This window comes from Astyanax mexicanus, chromosome 20 (genome assembly GCF_023375975.1).
Source record: "Astyanax mexicanus isolate ESR-SI-001 chromosome 20, AstMex3_surface, whole genome shotgun sequence".
NCBI lineage: Eukaryota > Metazoa > Chordata > Actinopteri > Characiformes > Acestrorhamphidae > Astyanax > Astyanax mexicanus.
Genome location: NC_064427.1, coordinates 20,515,567 through 20,539,291, shown reverse-complemented (window position 1 = coordinate 20,539,291; position 23,725 = coordinate 20,515,567). Strand labels below are relative to the sequence as shown.

The 23,725-nt window shown below is 37.8% G+C and overlaps 2 protein-coding genes across 3 annotated transcripts in view; both read left to right on the top strand.

Annotated features, from left to right (window-relative positions):
• Nucleotides 1–5,439: 5,439 nt before the first annotated feature.
• On the top strand, nucleotides 5,440–19,243 carry smtna (smoothelin a). Of its 2 annotated transcripts, XM_022681156.2 has the most exons (9): nucleotides 5,440–5,557; nucleotides 9,258–9,792; nucleotides 10,073–10,148; nucleotides 11,324–11,461; nucleotides 11,998–12,061; nucleotides 12,737–12,860; nucleotides 13,292–13,443; nucleotides 15,828–15,994; nucleotides 18,937–19,243. In XM_022681156.2, exons 2-8 carry the CDS (start codon nucleotides 9,697–9,699, stop codon nucleotides 15,976–15,978), a joined length of 801 nt encoding a protein of 266 aa, XP_022536877.1. In that variant the 5' UTR covers nucleotides 5,440–5,557; nucleotides 9,258–9,696; the 3' UTR covers nucleotides 15,979–15,994; nucleotides 18,937–19,243. The 2 variants fall into 2 exon arrangements, with proteins under 2 accessions (XP_022536877.1, XP_022536876.2); XM_022681155.2 differs by lacking the exons at nucleotides 5,440–5,557; nucleotides 9,258–9,792 and having other exon boundaries at nucleotides 9,799–10,148.
• Nucleotides 19,244–19,975: 732 nt separating this feature from the next.
• LOC103022769 (inositol polyphosphate 5-phosphatase K) overlaps nucleotides 19,976–23,725 on the top strand; it is a 31,607-nt gene continuing 27,857 nt past the window's right edge. Inside the window, exon 1 of the mRNA XM_022681154.2 lies at nucleotides 19,976–22,413. The gene's annotated coding sequence lies outside the window, so the exon portion shown is untranslated. The remainder of the gene's footprint in view (nucleotides 22,414–23,725) is intronic.

Sequence of the window (23,725 nt, the reverse complement as noted above, 5' to 3'; positions counted from 1 at the left end):
TTTGTTTTATATTTTAGATTCTCTGCTAGATTTTCTCAGTCAGTGTTATGAGATTATGAGACATTTCGAATTCAGTCTTCTAGTTAACAGCTGTGCTGAACTCGTCAAGAATTAATTACCTAAATTTCTTGCCTCTTAATCTGTTTGAGAGCATCAGTTGTATTGTAAAGAGGTATAGTTGGTACACAGTGAATTTAACTACTCAACAAAGTAAAAAGAAAAATATGTTATGAAAAAATAAAGGTCATTCAATCTGAAAAGAAGAATAAAAAAATTTGAAAAGTATCTTCAAGTGCAGTCACTGCAAAGACCATCAAAAATGATATGATGATGAAGTTACCTCTTTTGCACAAGATAAGTTCATCAGAGTTTCCCCCACTTAAAACTTTACAGTGCACAACAGATGTCTTATATTCACCATGTAAATACACAGCGCTGTCTCTGTGTCTGTGTGCGTGACAGGCTGCTGCTGCCTGAGAAGCACAAGGTGGAGGGGGAGCACGAGGTCGGGCGCAGGAGTAAACACGAGGTAATTGCATGGCCTCCATCCACATGGTTGGGCAGGTAAATGTGAGCATGTGTTGAAAGCTGTGCACCTCAGTCCAGCACAGTTTTGCAGCTGCAGCGGAATTCATGCTTTTAATCTCATTTCGCTCTTATTTACCTTTTAAAAAGCCATTTAAATACCTGATTAAAGGGCTGTTTACTGTTGTTTTGCTGTTTTCCTCGGGTTTTGAGTGCTCCTTGCTGACTCAGCTCTTAATCTGTCCGGATGAGAGACAGGTGAGGCGCGGGTGGGGGCGGGGCTGGTGACGTCACGAGCCATGCATTGTTTAATATTGCGATAGGGACCTCTATTCTTTATTCAACAAGACAATGCTAAACCACTTGCCGCACGTGATTGGTGTGTCTACACTGAGCAAGAGTGGAATGGTACGGGGAGTGCGCTGGATAAACAAGGTTTATTAGTTACAGTTATACAGTGTTACAGTTATACAGTGTGAATCTCGTTCAGTTATAAAAGACAGCATAAAACTATGCATTAAGCAAGAAAAGAATTATAAACATAGAGAAATATTAGCAAGAGGCCAGTGAAAGCTCATCGTAAATTCTTATAGTTTTTTTTAGGCATTTCTTATTCTTACCCATTCTAAAGGATTTTAAAAGTGAAGTTAAGTCCAGAAAGAAGATAGAAGTCAGGTATTTACCACAGTGAATGTAGCATTTACGAAAAAAAACATTATGTATTGTAGCAACATCTGTCCCTTTTTCCAAAACAGGGCAGAACATAACAGAAACAGAATCAACCCCTCAAAGATGAGCTCCATTTTTTTAATGCCAATCTTTGCTTAAGTTTGCAAAAAAAAAAAACATCACCTGGATGCTTGGTTTCTTTTTTATTTTTTTTATTTTGTTGAGTGACACTTTGTTGATGTTGTTCGGTGCTGTTTGTTTCACTGTATATCGTTGCAAATTAACAAATAATATACATTTTAGAGATTGGACCTGTTTGTTTACAAGAGATGGGCCTTTGTTTTTGTATTTCATCATTAATTTTGTATAAATAAAGCCAGATAAATAAAACATATTTTATATAATGTATGTTTTTACACTATTAATTCATCTTAGACATAATTTGGTAATAAATGGATTTAAGCAATCAAAAAACTAAGGAGCCACTCGGGAGCCAAAAGAGCCGGTGTTCTGTCGAATTGTCCTACTTTGTCAAACCGTGCTAATGTGTGCCCTAATGTATATTTAAGTGTAAAAATACGAAAGCACTAGAAGCTATTTTAGGGCATGTACCCAGTGACATTCCAGTAGATGTACGTTATTAGATTTGGATTGCATGAATCATTGTATCATGGCAAAATTATGGCAAATATAGCTCATTACAAAATGCTTTTGTATTTATTTTTAATAGTAATTGCAACTCTGCCCTTTATCAACCAAAGTGCCCTTTTAAAACTTTTTTTTTTATTTTTTTTTTTTATTATTATTAAGATTTTACTGAGGCCGGTTTTAAATGATTTTTTGAAAACCTGAGCGATTAAAAACGAGTGAAAACAGAATGCCCTGAAATCAGCTCGCACACACCCCACCTCTCTCTTCCTCTGTCACGTGACCCCGCGCGGTTGCACACAGCACGCACGGCAACAAATAGGCTTCTTCTCCCCCGTGTCCCACCAGCCAGGTAACATACACATCAAGTAAAATCATACCGTTTGCCCTCCAAGCCCAACGTGAAATCATTTTGTTGTGCAGTAAAATGTCTCATACAGCACCACGTGCGCTAAAAAGTGCCCTTTTTCCCCCCTGAGCACTTGCCCCCCAAAATGTCTGTGCACGCCACTGCATTTATCGATGGGTAGGACAATTCAACAGAACACCCGGCGCTTCTTAGTGAGCTGAGCCAAAAAAACGGCTCCCTAGAAAGAGACGGAATTTCCATCACTAGCATACAAAGCCATGGCTGTGGAACTAGACGAGGGTACGGATACTGGAGTAACCTGCCTGCAGTTCTCACTTATCCCTGATAGAGAATGTAATGCAGAATTTAAGACGTGTTTGCGGAAAGAATAATAAAACCAAATAACATCTGAAACTCTTCAGCGCTTGCTGTCCTTGGTGTGCCAACATGTCTTAAATTGTTGTGAGAAGGGATGGAAACGTTAAGAACTTTTTTGGAATGCTACGCTTGTCTCCAGAACAGTAGAGGATGTGTCATTGTAAACAGTGCTGCTACGGTTAGGCCATGTCTTTTCCTGCTTTGCCTTAATAAGGCTGTGTTTCTCTCTCTCCCCCCAGTATTTACCCCTCCCTCGCCCACACGGCCTGATTACATAATCATTCTGTACATCTGCTGAAACTAAAACACACTTATACACACTCTTATACACACACTCCACTCAGAACACTGTAGAGACTCTCTGTCTGAGCCTTTTACTCAGACTGAAACAGCTCCACAGTGTAAACGTTACTGACGGGACGGGAATAAAGCCAAAAACCTTCACTTTTCTCCACTGGATGGGATGTCAGAGCTCTTCAGCACTCAAATCTTACAGGTGTTTAAACAGACTTTAGGCCAAAAAACTTCAATCTGTGTTTAAAACACTGAATTAGAAAAAAAAAACATCTGGGTCCAGAATAGGGACGTGCCATATCGTATCATACACAATAATATCGCCAACATTTTTGAATATCATGAACGATATTATACCCTTAAATATCGTGCCATATCACCCACCCCTAATTATCACATCAGCAAAAAAAAAAAATAATAATTAGATTAGATTAGATCAGATTAGATTAGCCAATGAAATGCAGTTAGCATCCAACCAGAAGTGCAATATATAGTCTTATATAGAAGTGCATAGATATAAATATATATGCATAAGTATAAATATATACAGGGGCTGGACAATGAAACTAAAACACCTGCCATTTTAATGTGGGAGGTTTCATGGCTAAATTGCAGCCTGGTGGCCGATCTTCATTAATTGCACATTGCACCAGTAAGAACAGAGTGTGAAGGTTCAATTAGCAGGGTAAGAGCACAGTTTTGCTCAAACTATTGCAACGCACACAACATTATGGGTGACATACCAGAGTTCAAAAGAGGACAAATTGTTGGTGCACGTCTTGCTGGAGCATCTGTGACCAAGACAGCAAGTCTTTGTGATGTATCAAGAGCCACGGTATCCAGGGTAATGTCAGCATACCACCAAGAAGGACCAAGCACATCCAACAGGATTAACTGTGGACGCTGTAAGAGGAAGCTGTCTGAAAGGGATGTTCAGGAGCTAACCTGGATTATATCCAAAAAACATAAAACCACAGCTGCTCAAATCACGGCAGAATTCAATGTGCACATCAACTCTCCTGTTTCCACCAGAACTGTCCGTCGGGACAATAAATTATTGTGGTCTAAAACCAGGTTTCAGTTTCATTGTTCAACCACTGTATATATACAAATATATAATTAGATCTTACAGAAGTATCTTACAGAAGTATCTTACAGAAATGCTATATGGATGTACAGGGAGCAGCAATACAAGTAAGGGTATAAAGTCAAGTCAAGTCAAGTCATTATCAACCGCTTCATCCATTAAGGGTCGCGGGGGGGTGCTGGAGCCTATCCCAGCCGGCATCGGGCGGAAGGCAGGATACACCCTGGACAGGCCGCCAATCCATCGCAGGGCAGGGTATAAAGTGTAGAGCAGTATAAACAGTAAAATACAGTAGTGAATACAGAAAATATATGCAGCATAGAAATCTGCAGTGGAATAAATACCAAACTACTGTATAAATTAGCATATAGTAATTTGTTGGCAAATATGAATAAAGTGCAATAATAGAATATCTACTAGAGACAGATTATATTTGTCAAGTATCATTTATTATACTGTAATCCTGGATATATGGAGACTTTCGGAGTGCATTATTATTAGTATCATGACATTCTGGATCTTTGACTTCTGTTACAAATCTGATAAAATTCTTGTATTGTTTAATGTCTCAGTTAGGGGTGTGCCATATCATAAAATATACAATAAGAAAATTACATTTTCATTTAAGGTTAATTTTGGCTCCACCCCTTACCTGCCCAACCCAACCCCCACCAGAGCTCCTCCCACCAGATCAGGTGAGAAAAGGCCATTTCAGTCTGCTGGTTAAGAACTTCGGACAGGACACAGCAGGATTAGCCAGCAGACTTCTTCTGAGGGAGGGATCTGTACCTACTGTCCATGGCAAGTCAGCAGATAAGGGAGATAGGTCCGTAAAGTCCTTAAACAGCTCATTCTGAAAGCACACCTTTTTTATATATATATTTCCACAAAAACAGCTAGCTAAACACTTAAGTGTTCAACACAACTAATTTGACAACTATTTTCTACTGATTAATAGTGAATCCAACCAAAATATATTCCTTTTTTATTTTACCAATTAAACATTTCTTTGATTTTATCCAAAATCAGTGTGTAAGACTGGTGAAGGAGAACATGAAAATACCACCAAATATTGATTTCTGAATTATTATTTTGTATTCATTGTTTACTTTGCATTATTTGAGGTCTGAAAGCTCTGCATCTTTTTTGTTATTTCAGCCATTTCTCATTTTCTGCAAATAAATGCTGACAATATTTATATATATATATATATATATATATATATATATATATATATATATATAAATATATATATATATATGTTGACTTGTGTTGTACACACGTATGTATTTTTAAACATATGTAGTTTATACCTAGCACATAATAACTGTACAGTGTGGAGATAAAAAAACAATTTATTGTTTTCTTTGTTTTGAAGAAAATGAGTGTGTTATTACTCTCGCTCTCTTGTCTTTATCTCTTCCTCCTTCTTGCCGGGGGTTCAGGCGGGGAGGGGTTTCTGCAGGGCTCTGATAAACTCCCACAGTAAGGAACTCTGAGAGTTAAAGTTAGAGTTGAGTGTGAGTTTAAGACGAGAGCTTTCACAGCTGGATTCTCCTCGTCTCTCACACACTCTCTCACACTCTCGCGCAGCAGCAGCAGGCCAGGTGAGTGCCTTCATCTCCACTGTTCTTCTGGAGTCAGCTTCAGCAGCTACAGTACCGTTACTTATAGTTAGACTATATCGAATTTTATTGCTGTCACTCGATAACTGCCTTTTATTTTAGAATCATCAACATCGGCCAATGCCTAGATTTGGTCGATATTTTAAGCCGATACTTGCTGATGTATTTATTGTATGGTGGGGATTTGGGGGTAAATTGGGGATGAGTTAGGGATTTGGGGATGAGTTAGGGATGAGTTGGGAGTTGGGGATGAGGTGGGGAGTTGGGAATGAGTTGGGGAGTTTGGGATGAGTTGGGGAGTTGAGGTCTAAGTTGGGGAGTTGGGGGTAAGTTAAGGATTTGGAGGTGAGTTGGGGATGAGTTGGGGGTTTGGGGGTGCATTGAGAAGTTAGGGACGAAAGGGGAGTTGGTGATTGATTGCGGAAGAGTTGGGAATTTGGGATAAGTTGGGGAGTTGGGGATAAATTGGGGGTAAGTTGGGGATTTGGGGGTAAGTTGAGGATTTGGGGTGAGTTGGGTATGAGTTGGGTATTTGGGGATGCTTGAGGAGTTGGAGATGAAGTGGGGATTTGGGGATTGATTGTGGATGAGTTGGGTTTTTGAGGATAAGTTGGGGAGTTGGGGATGAGTTTGGGAGTGATCATCATCCAACATCCTGATCTAACTAATGTTGTACTCTTGTTAAATGCAATCAAATTCCCACAGCAATGCTTAATAATTCTTGAAAGTCTTCTCTGGACAGTACAGACAGTCATCCAACTAATGGCAAAAGTCATGGGACACAGTTCTTTTCCTGTTACTTTAGTATTAGTATATACATATATGGAAATTTGAATAGTTCATTAGCAGAAGAAGGTCAATAAACACTCTTAATAAATTGACACAATTACACAATTGCACACATTTATACAACAACATACATTAAAAATACAAACACACACACACTAACACACACCCCTGCAGCAGCTCTGAGCAGTGTGTGGGCTGTGCGTTATTGAGGGTTAATATGGAACAGTCAGTAATGTGTGGGATAAGACCGATTGTTTGTATTGTATTTAATGTGGGTTATTTGTTTGCTGTGAGATCATCTTTCTCATTATCTGTGACTCATCATCCTCTCAGCGTGTGGTGAGTAACTGCGTGGTTATGAGTTATTATATTATTATATCGCTGTTTTACGTTCACTGTTCAGCATAGAAGATGCTTTTGTTTTGACAGCCTTCAGAGATATTTATCTCAGCAGTAAACATTTATTTATTAAAAAAAACATCAGTTTATCTTATCAGTGCTGCTCGAACTAAACTAATTCATACAGAGTCTGGAGGGATTTATTCTAATGTTATATAGAGTTAATTACATGTAGACACTCCCAATAACCACTGACAGTTAAAAAATGAGACACAAGGTGACAACACTAATGGCTTGGGCAGGGCTAGGGCGGAGACAGAACAATAACAAAACAATGCCATGTGCTCAAAAAAGCACATGGCTGGAAACACAAGACAGGAAAACAGGGCAGGAGCACAGAAAACCAAAAGAGGGAAAAAACACAGGACAGACATGGGCTGAGGTATAACACTGACTTTATTTGTGTTGTTTGTGTTTATTATTCTAATGTTATATAGAGTTAATTACAGGTAGACACTCTCACTGACTTTCCACTGACTTTATGTTTATTTGGTTTCATAAATTCTGATGCTATATAGAGTTAATTACAGGAAGACACTCTCACTGACTTCCCATTGACGTTAGGTTTAGTTGTGTTTAGTATTTTCAATGTTATATATAAGTTAATTACAGGTAGACACTCACTTTTTTGTGTTTATTTGTGTTTAAGAATTCAAATGTTATATAGAATTCAATACAGGTAGACACTCCCACTAGCTGTATCTGTGTTTAGTGATCTTACTAATTCTTATTTTATATAGAGTTAATTACAGGTAGACACTCACTTTATTTGTGTTTATAAATTCGTATGTTATATAGAATTAATTACAGATAGACACTCCCACTCACTTTCCACTGTTTTTATGTTTGCTTGGGTTTCAAAATTCTAAGGTTATATAGAGGAAATTACAGGTAGACACTCCCACTGAACATTGACTGCATTTGTGTGGATTTAGGTTTAGTATTCTAATGATATATAGAGTTAATTACAGGTAGACACTCTCACTGACTTTCCACTGACTTTATGTCTGTTTGGGTTTAAATATTCTAATGTTACATAGAGAAAATTACAGGTAGACACTCTCACTGACTTTCCACTGACTTTATGTTTGTTTGGGTTTAAAAATTCTAATGGTATATAGAGAAAATTACAGGTAGACACTCCCACTGAACATTGACCATATTTGTGTTTATTTAAGTTTAGTATTCTAATGGTATATAGAGTTAATTACAGATAGACACTCTCACTGATCACTGCAGAGATACACAGTAGTACTGTACATGTTACAGGAGCTGAAGGTGTTATTTGAGTGATACAGAAGCTCATTATAAACACAGACATATTTTTTAAGTCGAATGTTTACATTCAGGATGACTCAGAGTGTGTGTGTGTGTGTGTGTGTGTGTGTGTGTGTGTGTGCGTATTATGATCGCATGTCTATACAGGCCAAACTCCTGAGTTATGGGCTCATATCCTGGTTTATTTCAGTCCAAACTAACACACTGTGTGTTTACTCTGGGGTCAGCTGTGATTGCGGCTCGGTTTTTACGCAGATGGGCTTTTCCATTTAAGTCCAGTTCAGCTGCTCTCTTGGAGAGACTGGAACACACTGGAACTCAGCACAGTTTATCAGAGCCTCTGGAACACTGCCCAAGGCCCATAAGTGCAGAACTATGTCAGAACATTTGGCCTGGTTCATTTAGTGCCTATTACACATTGGAGGACTTTGCTACAATCAGTCTCAGGAGACTAAATGTCTGATAACAGTGAGCCAGACTGAACGGCAGCATGTCATCTTTTGTCACGGCTTTTGTCTTGGTGGAGACGACAAACAAATCTGTGTGTGGAGGCACCAAAATTAGCAGGTCAGAATGCCTGCCTGGTTTTGTATGATGTCAGATCAGCATTGGTCTTCATTTCAGGAACAGCCCAACAGCCCAACGTTACTGAGGTTAATGAGGTCCTGCAACCAGTGACTCTACCTTTACTGAACACCAAACAATCCAGAGCTCTGTTGCGTCTAAAGAGCTTTGAGTCTTAAAGACGCTGCAGATACTAAACCATGTCCAGCTGCTGCATCTCCAGATCTATCCCTGATTATAGAAAATGTGTGGGATGTCATCTACAATCTGCAGGACTTGTGAGAATATTGGAGCTGTATGAATCTGATGGATTATCACAGTAGGAGCATTAGGAACCTCTACAACTCTCTACATGCCGATATGTCCTGAGCATTACACATACATCACTGCTGTCCCATGACTTTTGGCATGCCAGTGTATATTACTGTGCAGAAGTTTTTAGGCCCCTAATTCCATTACTATAAATAGAATTATAGAATTATTATTCTCTAACGATAAGAGAGGTTTTACTGAAATGTAATGTTTCACAACAATGCAATAATGAATATTACTGTACCACTCTTTCCTTTCCTCACTCTTTCTCTTTCATCCTGCTGTTTCTTCTCCTCCCTTTTACTCCCTCTGTCCCTCTCTCGCTCTTTCTTTCTCACAGACATCAGGAGTGAAGGGCTAAAGGAGTGCAGGAATGAAGGGGTGAGGGAGTGAAGAAGTAAAGGGGAAGGAGTGAAAAAGTGAAGGAGTGAAGAAAAGTGAAGAAGTGAAGGAAATCAGGAGTGGAGGAGTGAAGAAGTGTAGGAGTGAATGAGTGAAGGAGTGAGCGAGAGGGAGGGAAAGAGAGAAAAAAAGAAGGAAGTGAGGGAGTAAAGGAGTGAAAGAGAGAAGGACTGGAAGACTGAAGGAGTGAAGAAGTGTAGAATTAAGGGAGAGAGGGATTGAGGGAGCAAAGAAGTGAAGGAGTGAGGGAGTAAAGGAAAGAAGGACTGGAGGAGTGAAGGTGAGAATAATTTAAGGAGTGAATTAGAGAGGGAGTGAGGGAGTGAAGGAGAGAGAAAGAGAGGGAGTGAGGGAGTGAAGGAGAGAGGGAGAGAGGGATGGACGGTAAAGAGGAGGAGAAGGTGGTCGCTGCGGGTCCAGTAACTCAGGAGCAACTCGCCACAATACAGGACGAACAAGTGCTGAATGACATGGTAACACACACACACACAGACACACACACACACACTGCAGCAGCTGTCAGCAGGATTACAACACCTTTTTTGGGATGAAAAAAGGAAAGTGTGTGTGAGAGTGTGTGTGTGTGTTGCAAACAGAAGAAAGGTTAAATATAAGTGTGTTTTAGTTTATCACACTTAAAACCATGTGATGAGCTCAGCCTTGATTTCACACCTCCACCTCATTACCATGAACTATTATTACCTGTGTGTGTGTGCGTGCGTGTGTGCATGTGTGTGTGTGTGTGTGTGTAAGCTGGACAAGGCGGTGGATTTTGAGGAGAGGAGGTTGATTCGGGCGGCGCTGAGGGAGCTGATGAAGAGAAAGCGAGGTGAGCTGAAGGTCAAATCAGAACTTCTGACCAAACATGGCCAACAGATCCACACTATCCAGCACAGGGTCATATATATATATATACAGACATTAGTAATCACAGACATTAATAATCACAGACAATAACCCTTTACACCCTACAGACGGATTTTCGGTCCAAAATCGCACCTTGGGTCCTCAGCTTAATTACTCAGGAATCCATTCACACATAAACATAATCCATATTAGGTTAGAAAGAGCAGAACTTACTCTTTCTAGAGATAGTGATGACATCCCAGTGCGGTAAAGCGTCTACAAGAAACCCATTGACAAAAACACCTAAAAAAGTGAGATCTCCTTCCCCAACCAATATTATTTACCTTTAGTGCTTCAAACATATTTATGTGATGTTTCAAACCAAATAAAATCAGTAAATAAAGACTCAAAAGTGTCCACAGAAAAAGTGTGAAACTACCTGCTTTACTCAAACTAAAGCTAAACTAAACATTTTTGAGCAGCTGTATGGTTTCTAGAGTAAAAGAGATCAGGGCATGTGTCGGTCTGATATAATTACTGTGTTATAAGACCTGAATGGGGAACTGACAAAAACGAAGAAAAAGCACAGCAAAACAGCCTAGAGTTCAAAGGGTTAATAATCACGGACTTTAATGATCACAGACATAGATATATACAAATGATATTAATCACTGACAGTAATAATCACGGACATTAATAATCACTGACAGTAATAATCACGGACATTAATAATCACGTACGTTGATATTCACAAACGATATTAATCACTGACAGTAATAATCACGGACATTAATAATCACTGACAGTAATAATCACGGACATTAATAATCACATACATTGATATTCACAAACGATATTAATCACGGACAGTAATAATCACGGACATTAATAATCACTGACAGTAATAATCACGGACATTAATAATCACTGACAGTAATAATCACGGACAGTAATAATCACAGACATTAATAATTACAGTATGTGCTTCTTATTTCTGCAGTTATGAATGTAGTGATGATCTGTTAAGATCAGTCAGTGATGAATTTGGGTTTGTTTATTATAGGGATGCTTTGGGAATCACAGTGTTGTGTATGTTTTATTTAGTGTGTATGTTGTGCGCTCTCACAGTTGTGTGTGTGTTTCTGTCTGGACCCTCAGAGCAGCGGGACCGTGAGCGAGCCGAGCGTCAGCAGGACCTGCGTCAGCGTGGAGTGTGTGCTGGACGCGGCCCAGCTGGACAAAATGCAGCCCAGAAACCAGCAAATGGGTCGGGCAGCACCCAGCAACACACAAACAGTGAGTATACTTACCATCAAAATATTAACACACACACATACAGGTAACTCTCAAACAATTACAATATCATTGAAAAGTTACTTTATTTCATGAATTCAGTTCAAAGTGTAAAATTCATATATTATATAGATGTATTAAACACAGAGTGATCTATTTTAAGCGTTTATTTCTTTTATTGTTGATGAAAATCAGTATCTCAGAAAATTACAATATGTACAACTGATTAGTACATCTGACTGTGTACACAACACAACAATAAAAAAATAATCATTATTATAAATAATATTTCCTTATAAATATAATGTAGTCTATGTTGATTCCTTTATGTTTTACAACCTAATCTTACAGGTTTTACTGTGGCTCAAAACTTTAATTGAAAGCAATGCAGTTAGTTCTGACCTGCATCATCTCTCAGTCTCAGTTCTTCATTTTTCAGTCAGAGGGACAGTTTATCTATCAGTGAATCGTCTGGCTGGGTTTGTGTCGTCTGTCTTTATTCTGTTTTATTGATCTGGTTGTTTTCTCTCTTTGAACAGGAGCAGCTCTGGCAAAGCCTCCAAATCCATCATCAGCAGGTTCCAGCCCCCAAGCGTCGGCCAGGTGAGAGTTTTACAGCAGCCCAGAGGCTGATCTATTGATTTTAAAGAAAAACTTTTTAAAATGTAGTTTCTCACAAATCCTGAATTCTGAGTCACAAATCAATGATTTCACTTCAATATCGGAGCTCTCTGAAGGGATAAAGTAGGAACCGGAGGCTGGGACATCACTGAGGTGTCCGATAGGCATGTGCATCATACAGAATTGTTTTTTATTTTAATTCCAGTTGATATAATAATTTATTAATTTGCATTCTCAGCTGTTTACACTGTGCATATATAGTATTATTAGATCACTGTCACCCACCATTTTTTAGTAGAAACACTTGTGTGCTTAGGGTCATTGTCTTGCTGCATGGCCCATGTTCTCCTGAGATTCAGCTCACTACAGATGTCCTACAGATGTCTTAAATTCATCAATCCAATCATTGGTATCAAGTCTTGGACCAGATCCAGATAAAGCAACACTTGCTTTCACAAGCCCAAACCATGATACTACCCCCACCAAGTTTCACAGTTGGAATTATTTCTTTATTGTTGGATCAATTAAGGACAATCGAAGTTCCCAGTGACTCAGAACTGTCTGGAAACTTCTGCCACCTCGGCACTGCTCGACTGTTAAAATTCCCTTTTTTTATGCATCTTCATTTCTCATTTTGCCCTCTCTTTCCTCTCACAGTCCAGCTCGTTCCCCAGCTGTCGGGGTCAGAGTTCCCCGCGGCTCAGCGCTTGGCGGCCCAAACACTAAAGACGTCAAACAGATGCTGCTGGACTGGTGCAGAGCCAAGACTGAACCATACGAGGCGAGTGCAGGGGGGTTGAAGGGCTATTGTGACCTCTGCAGTAATAATACAGTAATAATACAGTAGTAATAACAAAACCCACCATTACTGTCCTCAGCCTTTTTTAATCCTTCTGTGCAGCATATTTAATATTCTCTATATGAGTCATGATTATATGTTATTCAGTTATTCAGCAGTTGTTATTATTGTGGGCTTGCTGCTATACATTCACATCACGTTGTGTAATAATTAATGTGTTGCGTAAGTGCAGACGTACACACAACTGCGTAATTGATTATGTTGTTAGTTATGTAATGAACTGCATTTACATTCAGTTTGCTGTATACTCTGTATTGACGTCTTGTTTGTCTGTTTGATTGTTTACTTCAGTGTCACACACTGACCGTAGAGTGTAAAAGACTATTTCGTTTGTCTCTGAAAAAAAAAAAAAGGGCGTGAACATCCAGAATTTCTCGTCCAGTTGGGCAGATGGGCTGGCGTTCTGTGCCCTGGTCCACAGGTTTTTCCCAGAAGGCTTTGATTACTGCACGCTGGACCCGTACGACCGCAGGGCCAACTTCGAGAAGGCTTTTAAAACTGCAGAGTAAGACCTGTTTACATAACGTCCAATAAATATGGCCTCTGGGTGGGTGTGAATGTAGGCCTGGTGAGATAGACTGTGATGCAGTATTCACACTTTTTATAATTGAGTTGGAGTACAGTTTCTTTGTTCTTTTAATCAAGTTAAATAGTAACAATAATAAACTGCCCAAACATTCACTGTAGTACAGTTTCTGCTAGTTGAGTTAGATTGGGAATCAGTACTTATACTTTTATGATTAAGTTAGATTGTGATAACACACACATTCACTTTCGTTTTTGCTTGTAAGTTTGTGGTGTAGTACCATTTCTTCTTTCACTATAGAAACGTTTTTCCAATCTTTTAATTGAGTTAGAATGTGATAAAGTACTCATACTTCTAACATAGTAGAGTTTCTGTTCCTTAAATTGAGTCAAATAGAAATACAGTAGCCATACTTTCACTATAGTACTGTTTCTCTGCTCTTTTAATAGAGTTAGATTGTGATACAGTACATATACGTCCAATAAAGTACAGTCTGCTCTTTTATTTGAGTTAGGCTGTGGAACAGTATCCATACATTTCACTAAACAACACTTCTGCTGTTTTAACTGATACAATACTCATACTTTTACTAAAGTGCAGTTTCTCTACTTTTTCAATTAAGTTACATTTTGATAAAGAACTCATACTTTCACTATTGTACCGTTTCTGCTCTTTTAATTGAGTTAGATTTTGATACACTTCTCTTATAAGTGCAGTTTCTCTACTCTTATAATTAAGTTGGATTGTGATACAAAACCAATATTTTTACTACAGTAGATTCTGCTCTGTTGAGTTAGATTGTCATAAAGTACCCATACTTTTTTCCCTTTTGTACTATTGTACAGTTTATCTTAAACTGTGATAACGTACTTATACTATAGTATATTTTCTCTCGTTACAGTTGATTTAGACTGTGATAAAGTACCCATACTTGTACTATAGTATATTTTCTGATGTTATAATTGAGTTAGCCTGTGATAAAGTACCCATACTTATACTATAGTATATTTTCTGATGTTATATTTGAGTTAGACTGCGATAAAGTACCCATACTAATATTATAATATATTTTCTGTTCTTATAATTGAGTTAGAGTAGCGTTTCTGCTCTTTTACTGGAGTAAGATTGCAATACAGTACCCATACTTTCAGTATAGTACAGTTTCTGTAGGACAGAGTTGGGTTGTGATCAAGCACCCATATCTTCACTATCGCACACTTTTTGTGCTGTTTCACACTACTTATTTCTTACTAAAGTGCAGTTTCTCAGTTGAGATGGATTGTGATACAATACCCATATTTTCTCTATACTGCAATTTCCGTTACTTTTTAATTGAGTTAGTTTGTGATACAGTAATCATTTATCCAATATAGTACCGTTTCTGCTCTTTTTAATTAAGTCTAATTGTGATAAAGTAATCATACATCCAATATAGTACCGTTTCTGCTCTTTTTAATTGAGTCTAATTGTGATAAAGTAATCATACATCCAATATAGTACCGTTTCTGCTCTTTTTAATTGAGTCTAATTGTGATAAAGTAATCATACATCCAATATAGTACCGTTTCTGCTCTTTTTAATTGAGTCTAATTGTGATAAATAATCATACATCCAATATAGTACCGTTTCTGCTCTTTTTAATTGAGTCTAATTGTGATAAATAATCATACATCCAATATAGTACCGTTTCTGCTCTTTTTAATTGAGTCTAATTGTGATAAATAATCATACATCCAATATAGTACCGTTTCTGCTCTTTTTAATTGAGTTAGTTTGTGATACAGTAACCATTCATCCAATATAGTACCGTTTCTGCTCTTTATAATTGAGTTACATTGTGATACATTACCTATTCTCTCACTACAGTGAAGTGTGTCAGAGAAGTGGACAGCCGGCCTGTAGTAAAGCTTTTGATTTTAGCCCCCATGGCAGAGATCCATGATTGTGTGAGAGTGTGAATGTGCCCTGTGGGGTGGGTATTGATGTATGTGTGTGTGTGTGCATGTGAATGTGCCTGGTAAGGAGGGTATTGACTTGTGTGTGTGAGTGTGTGCGTGTGTGAATGAGGCCTATTGGCATTGGGACAGGAATTGACGCACATGTGTCTGTGTGCTTATATGTGTATGTGTGTCTATATGTAATGTACTGTACATGTGCAACCGTGTGTGTGTGTGTGTGCATGTGCATGAACTAGTGATGTATGATCATCTGTGAGTTTATTGGCTGGTTGGAAGCTTCAATCTGATTATTGTCGAAATAATGTAAATCTGAGATTACCATTATCTGATTCCTTGAGTTCATGTAAATGTGTTGATCTGATTACTAATTAAATTAAATGTCTATCCGTGTGTGTGTGTATTCAGGCGTCTAGGTGACTGTGCTCCTCTCCTGGATGTTGATGATCTGTTGCGGATGCGGGAGCCGGATTGGAAGTGTGTGTATACCTACATCCAGGAGTTCTATCGCTGCCTTGTAGAGAAAGGGCTCGTCAAGACCAAAAAGAAAACCCCATAATAACCAAACATCAAAGGTGTGAAAAGTATCTATATTCCTTACTCTGTAGTCTGTAGATCGAAGTATAGATACTAGAGTTTATTAAAATGCTTCTGAAGTTGAAGTTGAAGAATCAACTCAAGCTTTTTACTCTTTAAGTAAATGTGTTTGAAAAAATACTGGTTTCAAAACTACTTAAAGTATAAAAGTAAAAGTAATTTAAGGAGAAAAAATAAAGCCATTAGGAACAAATGCTAGGCCGAAACACAGCGTCCTATAGCACACTACCCCCCCTCCCCAAAACACATTTTTCAAAAAGCCATAATGACTATAATGTTAAAATATTTAAATGTTAATGTTGATAATATAATTTTGGATGCACTAGGCTCCCTAGTGTTTCAGCTGCATATATGCTGATTGAAAATGAATGTAAATGTATTTTACATACAGAACAATGAAAATATATTAAAGAAGCTTAGTTGGACTGGAGTTTGTCTGGAGTTCTCTTGAGTCTCTGCACAGATCATCTTCATACTAGGCTACATACGTCTGCTATGTTCTTGCTGGAGTGTGAGGGGGGGGGGGGCGGGACGTGTGCAGGTGTGATGCATCACAGTATAAACAAATAGGGTGTCGGAATGGTATTTATTTACACTTCTCTACATCAAATCACAATCAGATTCAATCTATCTAAATGTTGAGATTAATCTGGATAGGGGATTTATAGAATGTTGAGAAGCCGGAATTAAAAAACGAGCTGAAATGAAATAGGAGGAAAGAGGCTATTTTTTAAAATGTAAGGAGTAGAAAGTTAATAATTGTGCGGATCGACATCATCCTAGGAGTGATAAGGGGAAAGAGCGGCATCTACTCACTTAAAGAGAGCAAGGCCAGTTGTGCTCTCTCTGGGCTCCCGCAGCTGAGGGCAAGCTGCATGACTGGGATTCGAACCAGTAAAAACTCAGCATGGCTGGTTGGTGTATAGTGATTCAGATGTTTGAAAGGGTTATTCTTAGCCATGCAGTGATTAGCACTGGTTAGCATGGTGGTGTTGTATGAGGTGTAAGTGGCAGCAGTGCTGCTGGAGTTTTTAAACACTTTAGTCTCACTGCTGCACTGAGAATAGTCCACCAACTAGAAATATCCAGCCTGTGGCATCTAAGCAAAATATGAGGTTTTCTGAGGTTTTCTATATCATTGTGCTTTAATTGAGCGTATAGTACAGATGGAGCAGATGGATAAAAGGATGAAAATCACTGGATTATTCCTTTAAGTGTACTTATAATGCTTATGTAATATTATATATACTGTTTTAACTTAAAGCATGTATGCAGTCCTATAGCCAGCACTTACAGCAAACGTGTATGTGAGAACAGACAGATTACTGTGTGTGTGTGAGAGAGAGAGAGAGAGAGAGAGGGAGAGAGAGAGAGAGTGAGGGAATGCAGCTGAGTGGTGATATTGCATCTGTATTAATCTCACTCAGCACAGAGACTGTGTGTGTGTGTGCGTGCGCATGCTTGAATGGCTTTTTATGGTGCTGTTTGGGTCTGTGCTGGAGCTGAAAGTCACCGTGCTTATTAAGGAGATTAGATCTGCTGTTTACCCTGAATTTATCTGACGTTTAAAAATATCCACCTTTCAGTGCACAGATGCGTTACGTAAAAGCTTACGAAAAAACGCGTCCCTAAATCATCAGAAGTGTTCCCATTGGATCAGGAACCAGAATATCTCACATAGTTCTCACATCATCCAGGAATAGTGGCAGTGATACTGGCAGAAAGTGGCTGTACAGATATACTGTGTATATATTTAAAGTCATGTGAAAATATGTGCGACAGCATATAATTTTTATTTATTTTTTGACATACAGTACATTATACTAACAAAAGTCCAAAATGACACTTTTAGCTTCTTTAAGTACATTTCCACATCTGAAAATCTGGAAAAGAAAAGTCTGAAGAAAATTTAATGTTTGTTGTTACAATTTTCAATTGTATATTTCACCAGTCACACCATGTTTAAACATTTACATATAATTACATATAAATAAACCATTAATTAACAATTTTATTTTTATTTTGTGCCAGACATTATACACAAAAAATGTAATATTCAATAAAAAGCTTAGAATCAAAGGAAAAAAGTGTATGTTGCAAATTCAAAACAGAAAAAGACATATATATTTATTTAAAGATATATATATATATATATATATAAGATCTTGAATATGTGAATTTCGCTGCTTACTTTTTGCTTTATATGTGTATAATCTGTGATTTTGATTGCAGATTCGATCTTTCTGTGTAAAACTTTTGGCACAAAATTAAGTCCTTATAAATCTCCTTCCCAATTTTACGAGCATTTTTAGGCAGAACCACACAATTTAGGATTCAATATGTTAACAACCACCTGGCAAATAAATTAGCAAGACCTTAGCAACCACTCAGAATACCTTAACAACTGCTTAGCAAAAAATCTTAGCAATGACCGCAGGTATGATACTAACCACCTACAGCAACAGCGCACAACAACCTTAACAACCACTTGGTAAACCAGCAACAGTATAGCAATCAATCTTTAAACAATTATTTTCATTAGAACCACAAAATTCAGGATTTGATATGTTAGCAACCACCTGGCAAATACATTAGCAACACCTTAGCAACCTTTTGGAATGGAATATTTTAGCAACTGCCTAGCAACAGCTTAGCAAAACCTTAGCAAGCATCTGGAATACCTTAGCAAAAACTTAACAACACCTTAACAACCACTTGGTAAACCATAGCAACAGCATTTTCAAGTTTTTTAGCGTCTTTAAGCTTACTTATAATGTATTTTAAATGTTTTAGTAGTTCATCGTATGATTGTTTAAATATGTTAAAAAGAAATGAAAAGGAAACGTTTTTAATGGTTGATTTTATTTTACTACAGAGAAATTCAGATCTTACCAATTCTTCATCATTTGTGTTTTTTTAGTGAAGCAGCTGAGATCCAGTGAAGAGGTGGAGCGATGGAGTGCTACAGGAGAGCTGCAGGCCAGCACACACACACACACACACATACACAGACACACTCACACAGACACACACACACACACACACACACACACACACAGTACACGCTTCCTCAGGGACAGAGAGACGCCTCCTTCAGTCCTGTAAGAGAATTTGTTTGCCAGTTACTCCAGTGTTCAGCTCCTGCAGTGTATTTCAGTGTTATATGGGATTGAAGTGTGCGCTGTGTGTTATAACTGTATATTACAAAATAAAATGTTTGATTTTAATCTTTTAATTTCTCATTCTCAGTCTCCACTCAGTCACTTATCTCACACTGCTTAAAACCCCCATTAACCTCTATAACCGCAGGACCCTCAGCAACCCCCATTTCTGCTGTTTAATCTCCTCTACTCTATTAATAGTGTTATCCTCTCTGATGTCACTGCTTTTACTTGATCTGCAATGATGTAACAATACAACAAAGCCCTACAATCACAGATATTTATTCTGTCAGCGTAAGAGAAATGCTTATATAGAAGACACTGTTACGCTTTTGCATTATTAAAAGTAATGAATAATAATAATTATGGATCCAAACTGCACTCACACTCGGATAAAACACAGTGCATGCTTTACTATAGTGAAACTGCTGTTATGTTACACACTTTTAAAACTTACTTAATCATTCATGTTTGAGTTGTGTTCAAATCCTCAAAGCAAACATGCTTCAAAATCTACTAGAAAGCGTTATTTTCTGGAGTGTAAAGACAGTTACTCCAACAAAAGGATAAACTCCTTAAATACCCTTGATTTTGAATTAAACCATGAATGAGCAGGTGTCCCAATACTTTTTTGTCCATATATATAATAAAGTATGACCAATCAACATGCAGTACCAGTCAAAGGTTTGCTCTCCTTAAATTTAGTGGTTTTACATTATTTTCAAAAATATTCTGCATTGTAGATTAATACTAAATTCATCCAAACTATGAAGAAAATAAATATGGATTTTATTTAGATTTTTTTGCCTCTAATAATGTGTTTGAGAGCATCAGTTGTAAAGTAGTGAAGAGGTAGAGTTACAGGTATACAGTGAATAGCTCTATTTGAATAATGTTTTAATCCATATCATGAGAAGCAACAACTACTCAACTAAATAAAGAAAAAATGACTTTAAGAAAAAATGAAGGTCAGCCAAACTGAAAAGAAGAATTTTAAGAACTTTGAAAGTATCTTCAAGTGCTGTCACTGCAAAGACCATCAAAACATTATAATGATGGAACTGGCACTCATCAGGACCACCCCAGAAAAGGATAGAAGAGCAAGAGTTTCCTCTGTTGTAGCTACAGGATAAGTTCATCGGCGTTACCAACCTCAGAAACCACAAGTTAACAAACAGCTCCCCAGATAAGAGCATCTAAATGAGTATTTTGGTATGTTTAACACTTTTAAGTTACTACATGGTTTCTTATGTGTTCCTTCATATACGTTTTCTAAACGTTTCTGGGACATTATAGGTGTAACAATTCAGGACCAAGATTAAGAGATTAAGAGACGTGCTTTAGTGCATCAGAAAGCACCTGTATATATGTGTGTGTGTGCAATGTTTTAAAAGTGCTCGTGTGTTTTAGTGACGACAACATCTCGTAGAGGATTTTTAGTGACGTTTATTCGTCTCTGTTTTTTTCCCACCCGTTTTCCAACAAGCCCCGCCTTCTGACGCCTACCATTGGCTGGTTTGTTTTCTGCCTTTTGCAGTAGGATTGGTGGGATAGGGTGCAATCAGGTAGAGGTAGGATGCCTCTGCAAACATTAGAATATATCCCTTACAATAATCTATTCACATGGCATTTTCCCCATAGGACTCCATTCGAAAGTCTCTGCAAACTTTTGTCAAAAAATTAAAAAGACTTTACATGTAGAAATTCGTTAGAACCACAAAATTCAGGATTCGATATTTTAGCAACCACCTGGAAAACAAAACAAAAAAATTAGCAACACCTTAGAAAGCACTCGGACTCTTGACTCTTGACTTGAATACCTTAGCAACTGCCTAGCAACACCATAAAAAAGTTTTTGAGCACACCAATATTTTTTTTCTTTATTTTTGCCAGGTCCAGTCAATAATGGGAAATATTGCGAAATCCAGTTTATACAAATTTGCAGTAATCTGCCACTGTACTGTAGCTAAAAACTAACAAAAATATTGCAAACAAACAAACAATTCATTGTTTAATACATTCCAACTGGTCTGTAGTAATAGAAATAAACTGAGCTTTGGAAAAGGATTTAAAAATATATTTTTTAAAAGACTTTATCTGTAGTAAAGCAGTGCTGGAACAGATGGTATTACTGCTGTTACTCTCTACTGCAGTATTTATACACTTACACATTTACACAGCACATTCACACTTTTATCATAATAACTAGAAAAAGGCACAGAAACACAGAGAACTCTAACTATTAAAAGAAAAATCTTTTCTTTACAGAAATTACAGATGAAGTCAGAGAGCGGTGAGTACTGTTTCGTACACCTTCAAAAGACTCTTGTTTTGAAACTGGAGAAAACTGCTACAGGAAGATGTCTGGCTGACCCACATGGAAACAACAGCTTTAGCCTTTAGCTCAGATTAACATGATTAAGGACTGAGACTCAGTTTCAGCAGAGAAGAGAAGAATTAGAATTAGAGTTAGTCTGACAGGTGAAGAACGACAGTAATAAAATCATTAATAAGATAAAGATAAAAAAGAACAATTGTTTTTCTTTTATACCCTGAAGTACCTTTATGAGTAGTGTTATTTGAATGGATAATAAAACACTCCACAGCATCTTACAGTTCATTCTTAGTGTTCTTAGTATGGAGAAACACCTTGAGACTAATTAGGCTATTTCTGCCAGCTGTTTCCTACCTTAAGCTCAGAAATTACTTGTTCATTAATAAGCTGATTACCTGGATCAGGTGTGTTGGTAGCACCGTAGCAGGTAATCTCTACACTAATTAATGAGCACGTGCCCTGTACTTTTGTCTACATTTGTCGCCATGGTGTGGACATATCAAATCAGTGAGAAAAGGTCACAAACTTATATATATATTTCATTAATTAAACCATATTCCCACACTCTCAATACTCCCACAGTCCAATCACAGCCTAGCATGCGCTTCACTTCCAGCCAATCACAGCTGCAGGGGGGGCGGAGCTTGCCGGAATACAGGTGGAAAAGAAACAGCACCGGCAGTGTGTTAGAAAAGCGCGTGACGGTCCCTGTCACCTCCACAGCACTGCAGCGCGAGACCATGAAGACCCCTCTGATAGTCGGAGAGTTCACAGAGAGACCCCCAATGAATCCGGTTTCACCCGTTCACACTGCGGAGGAGTCCGGACTCCGGAGCTAGCTCGGTTTCGGGATGCGGACGGACTGATTGGGTCTCGTTCACCTTGCGGCGGAACCGAGAAGGTAAAGCGGTCTGTCTCCTAGTAACGCATGATTTTAATATGCTAATGAGACGATTTAATCGAGTATTCACAGGGTTTAATCACTAAACAATAATGCATTTATCACCTATTACTATTAATAATTATATTACCACTGCATTACATCGTAAGTTTAAAAAGTAATTAACTATAAAATTACTTTTAATAAAATGGGCTCATATTAAAAGGGACATGTTATGCAAAACTAACTTTTTTCCACACAAAAAAGAAAAATAAGTCTGTGAATCAGCTGAAAGAGTTGAGGTGTCAGGAATCATTTGCTTCCATCAGCCATTTGGATACTCATCCCTTATTGTGATGTCACAATCAGTAAGAATATGTCACAAACCTTTTTAATTATGATTATTTTGATCGAGAACTTTAGACAGTTCACAGCGCAATTAGCCAGCAGACCTCGTCTGAGGGTGGGATCAGCCTTTGTATGCTCATTTCTTATTGTGACCTCACAATCAGTGTGAAAAGGTCACAAACCATTTATAAACCAATTATATATAATTAATTCATATTTACACATTCTCAATACTTCCACAGTCCAATTAAAGTCTAGCATGCCCTTCAATTTCAGCTAATCACAGCAGTGGGGGCAGCATCACATTGGGGAAACCTGCATAAAACCACCCTGGCTTCACCCTCATCTGTCAACCCCCAAAAGAGCCCCACTCACTCGCCATTTAGTTTGGTAATTTTGATTGGGAAACTCAGACTGTTCACAGCAGGATTAGCCAGCAGACTTCGTCTGAGGGGGCGGTCTGTATCTAAGGGAGATACCTAAGTACTTTTAAATAATGCCTCTAAATAATGCCTCTATCGCAGTTAAGCATGAACTAGCCTGTTTGTTCGTTCATAGCTTATTTTCATAAAAGTGACAGATCATTTAAAAATCTTTAAAAGTCTCTGGAAAGAAAAGAGCTGGTGAGATCTAGATTCTAACTTATGAACAAATAGGGATAATTACACCACTAAACCTTAAGGATTTCTATTAAAGCATTACATAAAAAAGCTTTTATGTTTGATAAGGAACATTACTGAAAATCATAGATGTAATCGGAAATATAAAAAGCAATTTCAGTAAATCTGCTAAATATGTCAAAATATAATGAATAAAATAATTAAAATTGGCTATTTTCTGAACTTTATTTTAGAATTAATATTTTCCTGAATAAAACAGTTCATGTCCTCCAAACCTTTAGTTTCGTTATGTTTGTCTAGTTTTTACGTCTATTTTCAAACCTGCAGAATTTGGGCTGATTCCTGTTACTGATCTGGAATTATTA

What these genes read in the sequence shown, in the direction of transcription:
- smtna (XM_022681155.2), top strand. Translation starts at nt 9,968, where the DNA reads ATGAGCTCAGCCTTGATTTCACACCTCCACCTCATTACCATGAACTAT. An exon ending in CCAAGACTGAACCATACGAG is followed by an intron (nt 12,861 to 13,291) that starts GCGAGTGCAGGG and finishes AAAAAAAAAAAG; the next exon opens with GGCGTGAACATCCAGAATTT. An exon ending in AAGGCTTTTAAAACTGCAGA is followed by an intron (nt 13,444 to 15,827) that starts GTAAGACCTGTT and finishes GTGTGTATTCAG; the next exon opens with GCGTCTAGGTGACTGTGCTC.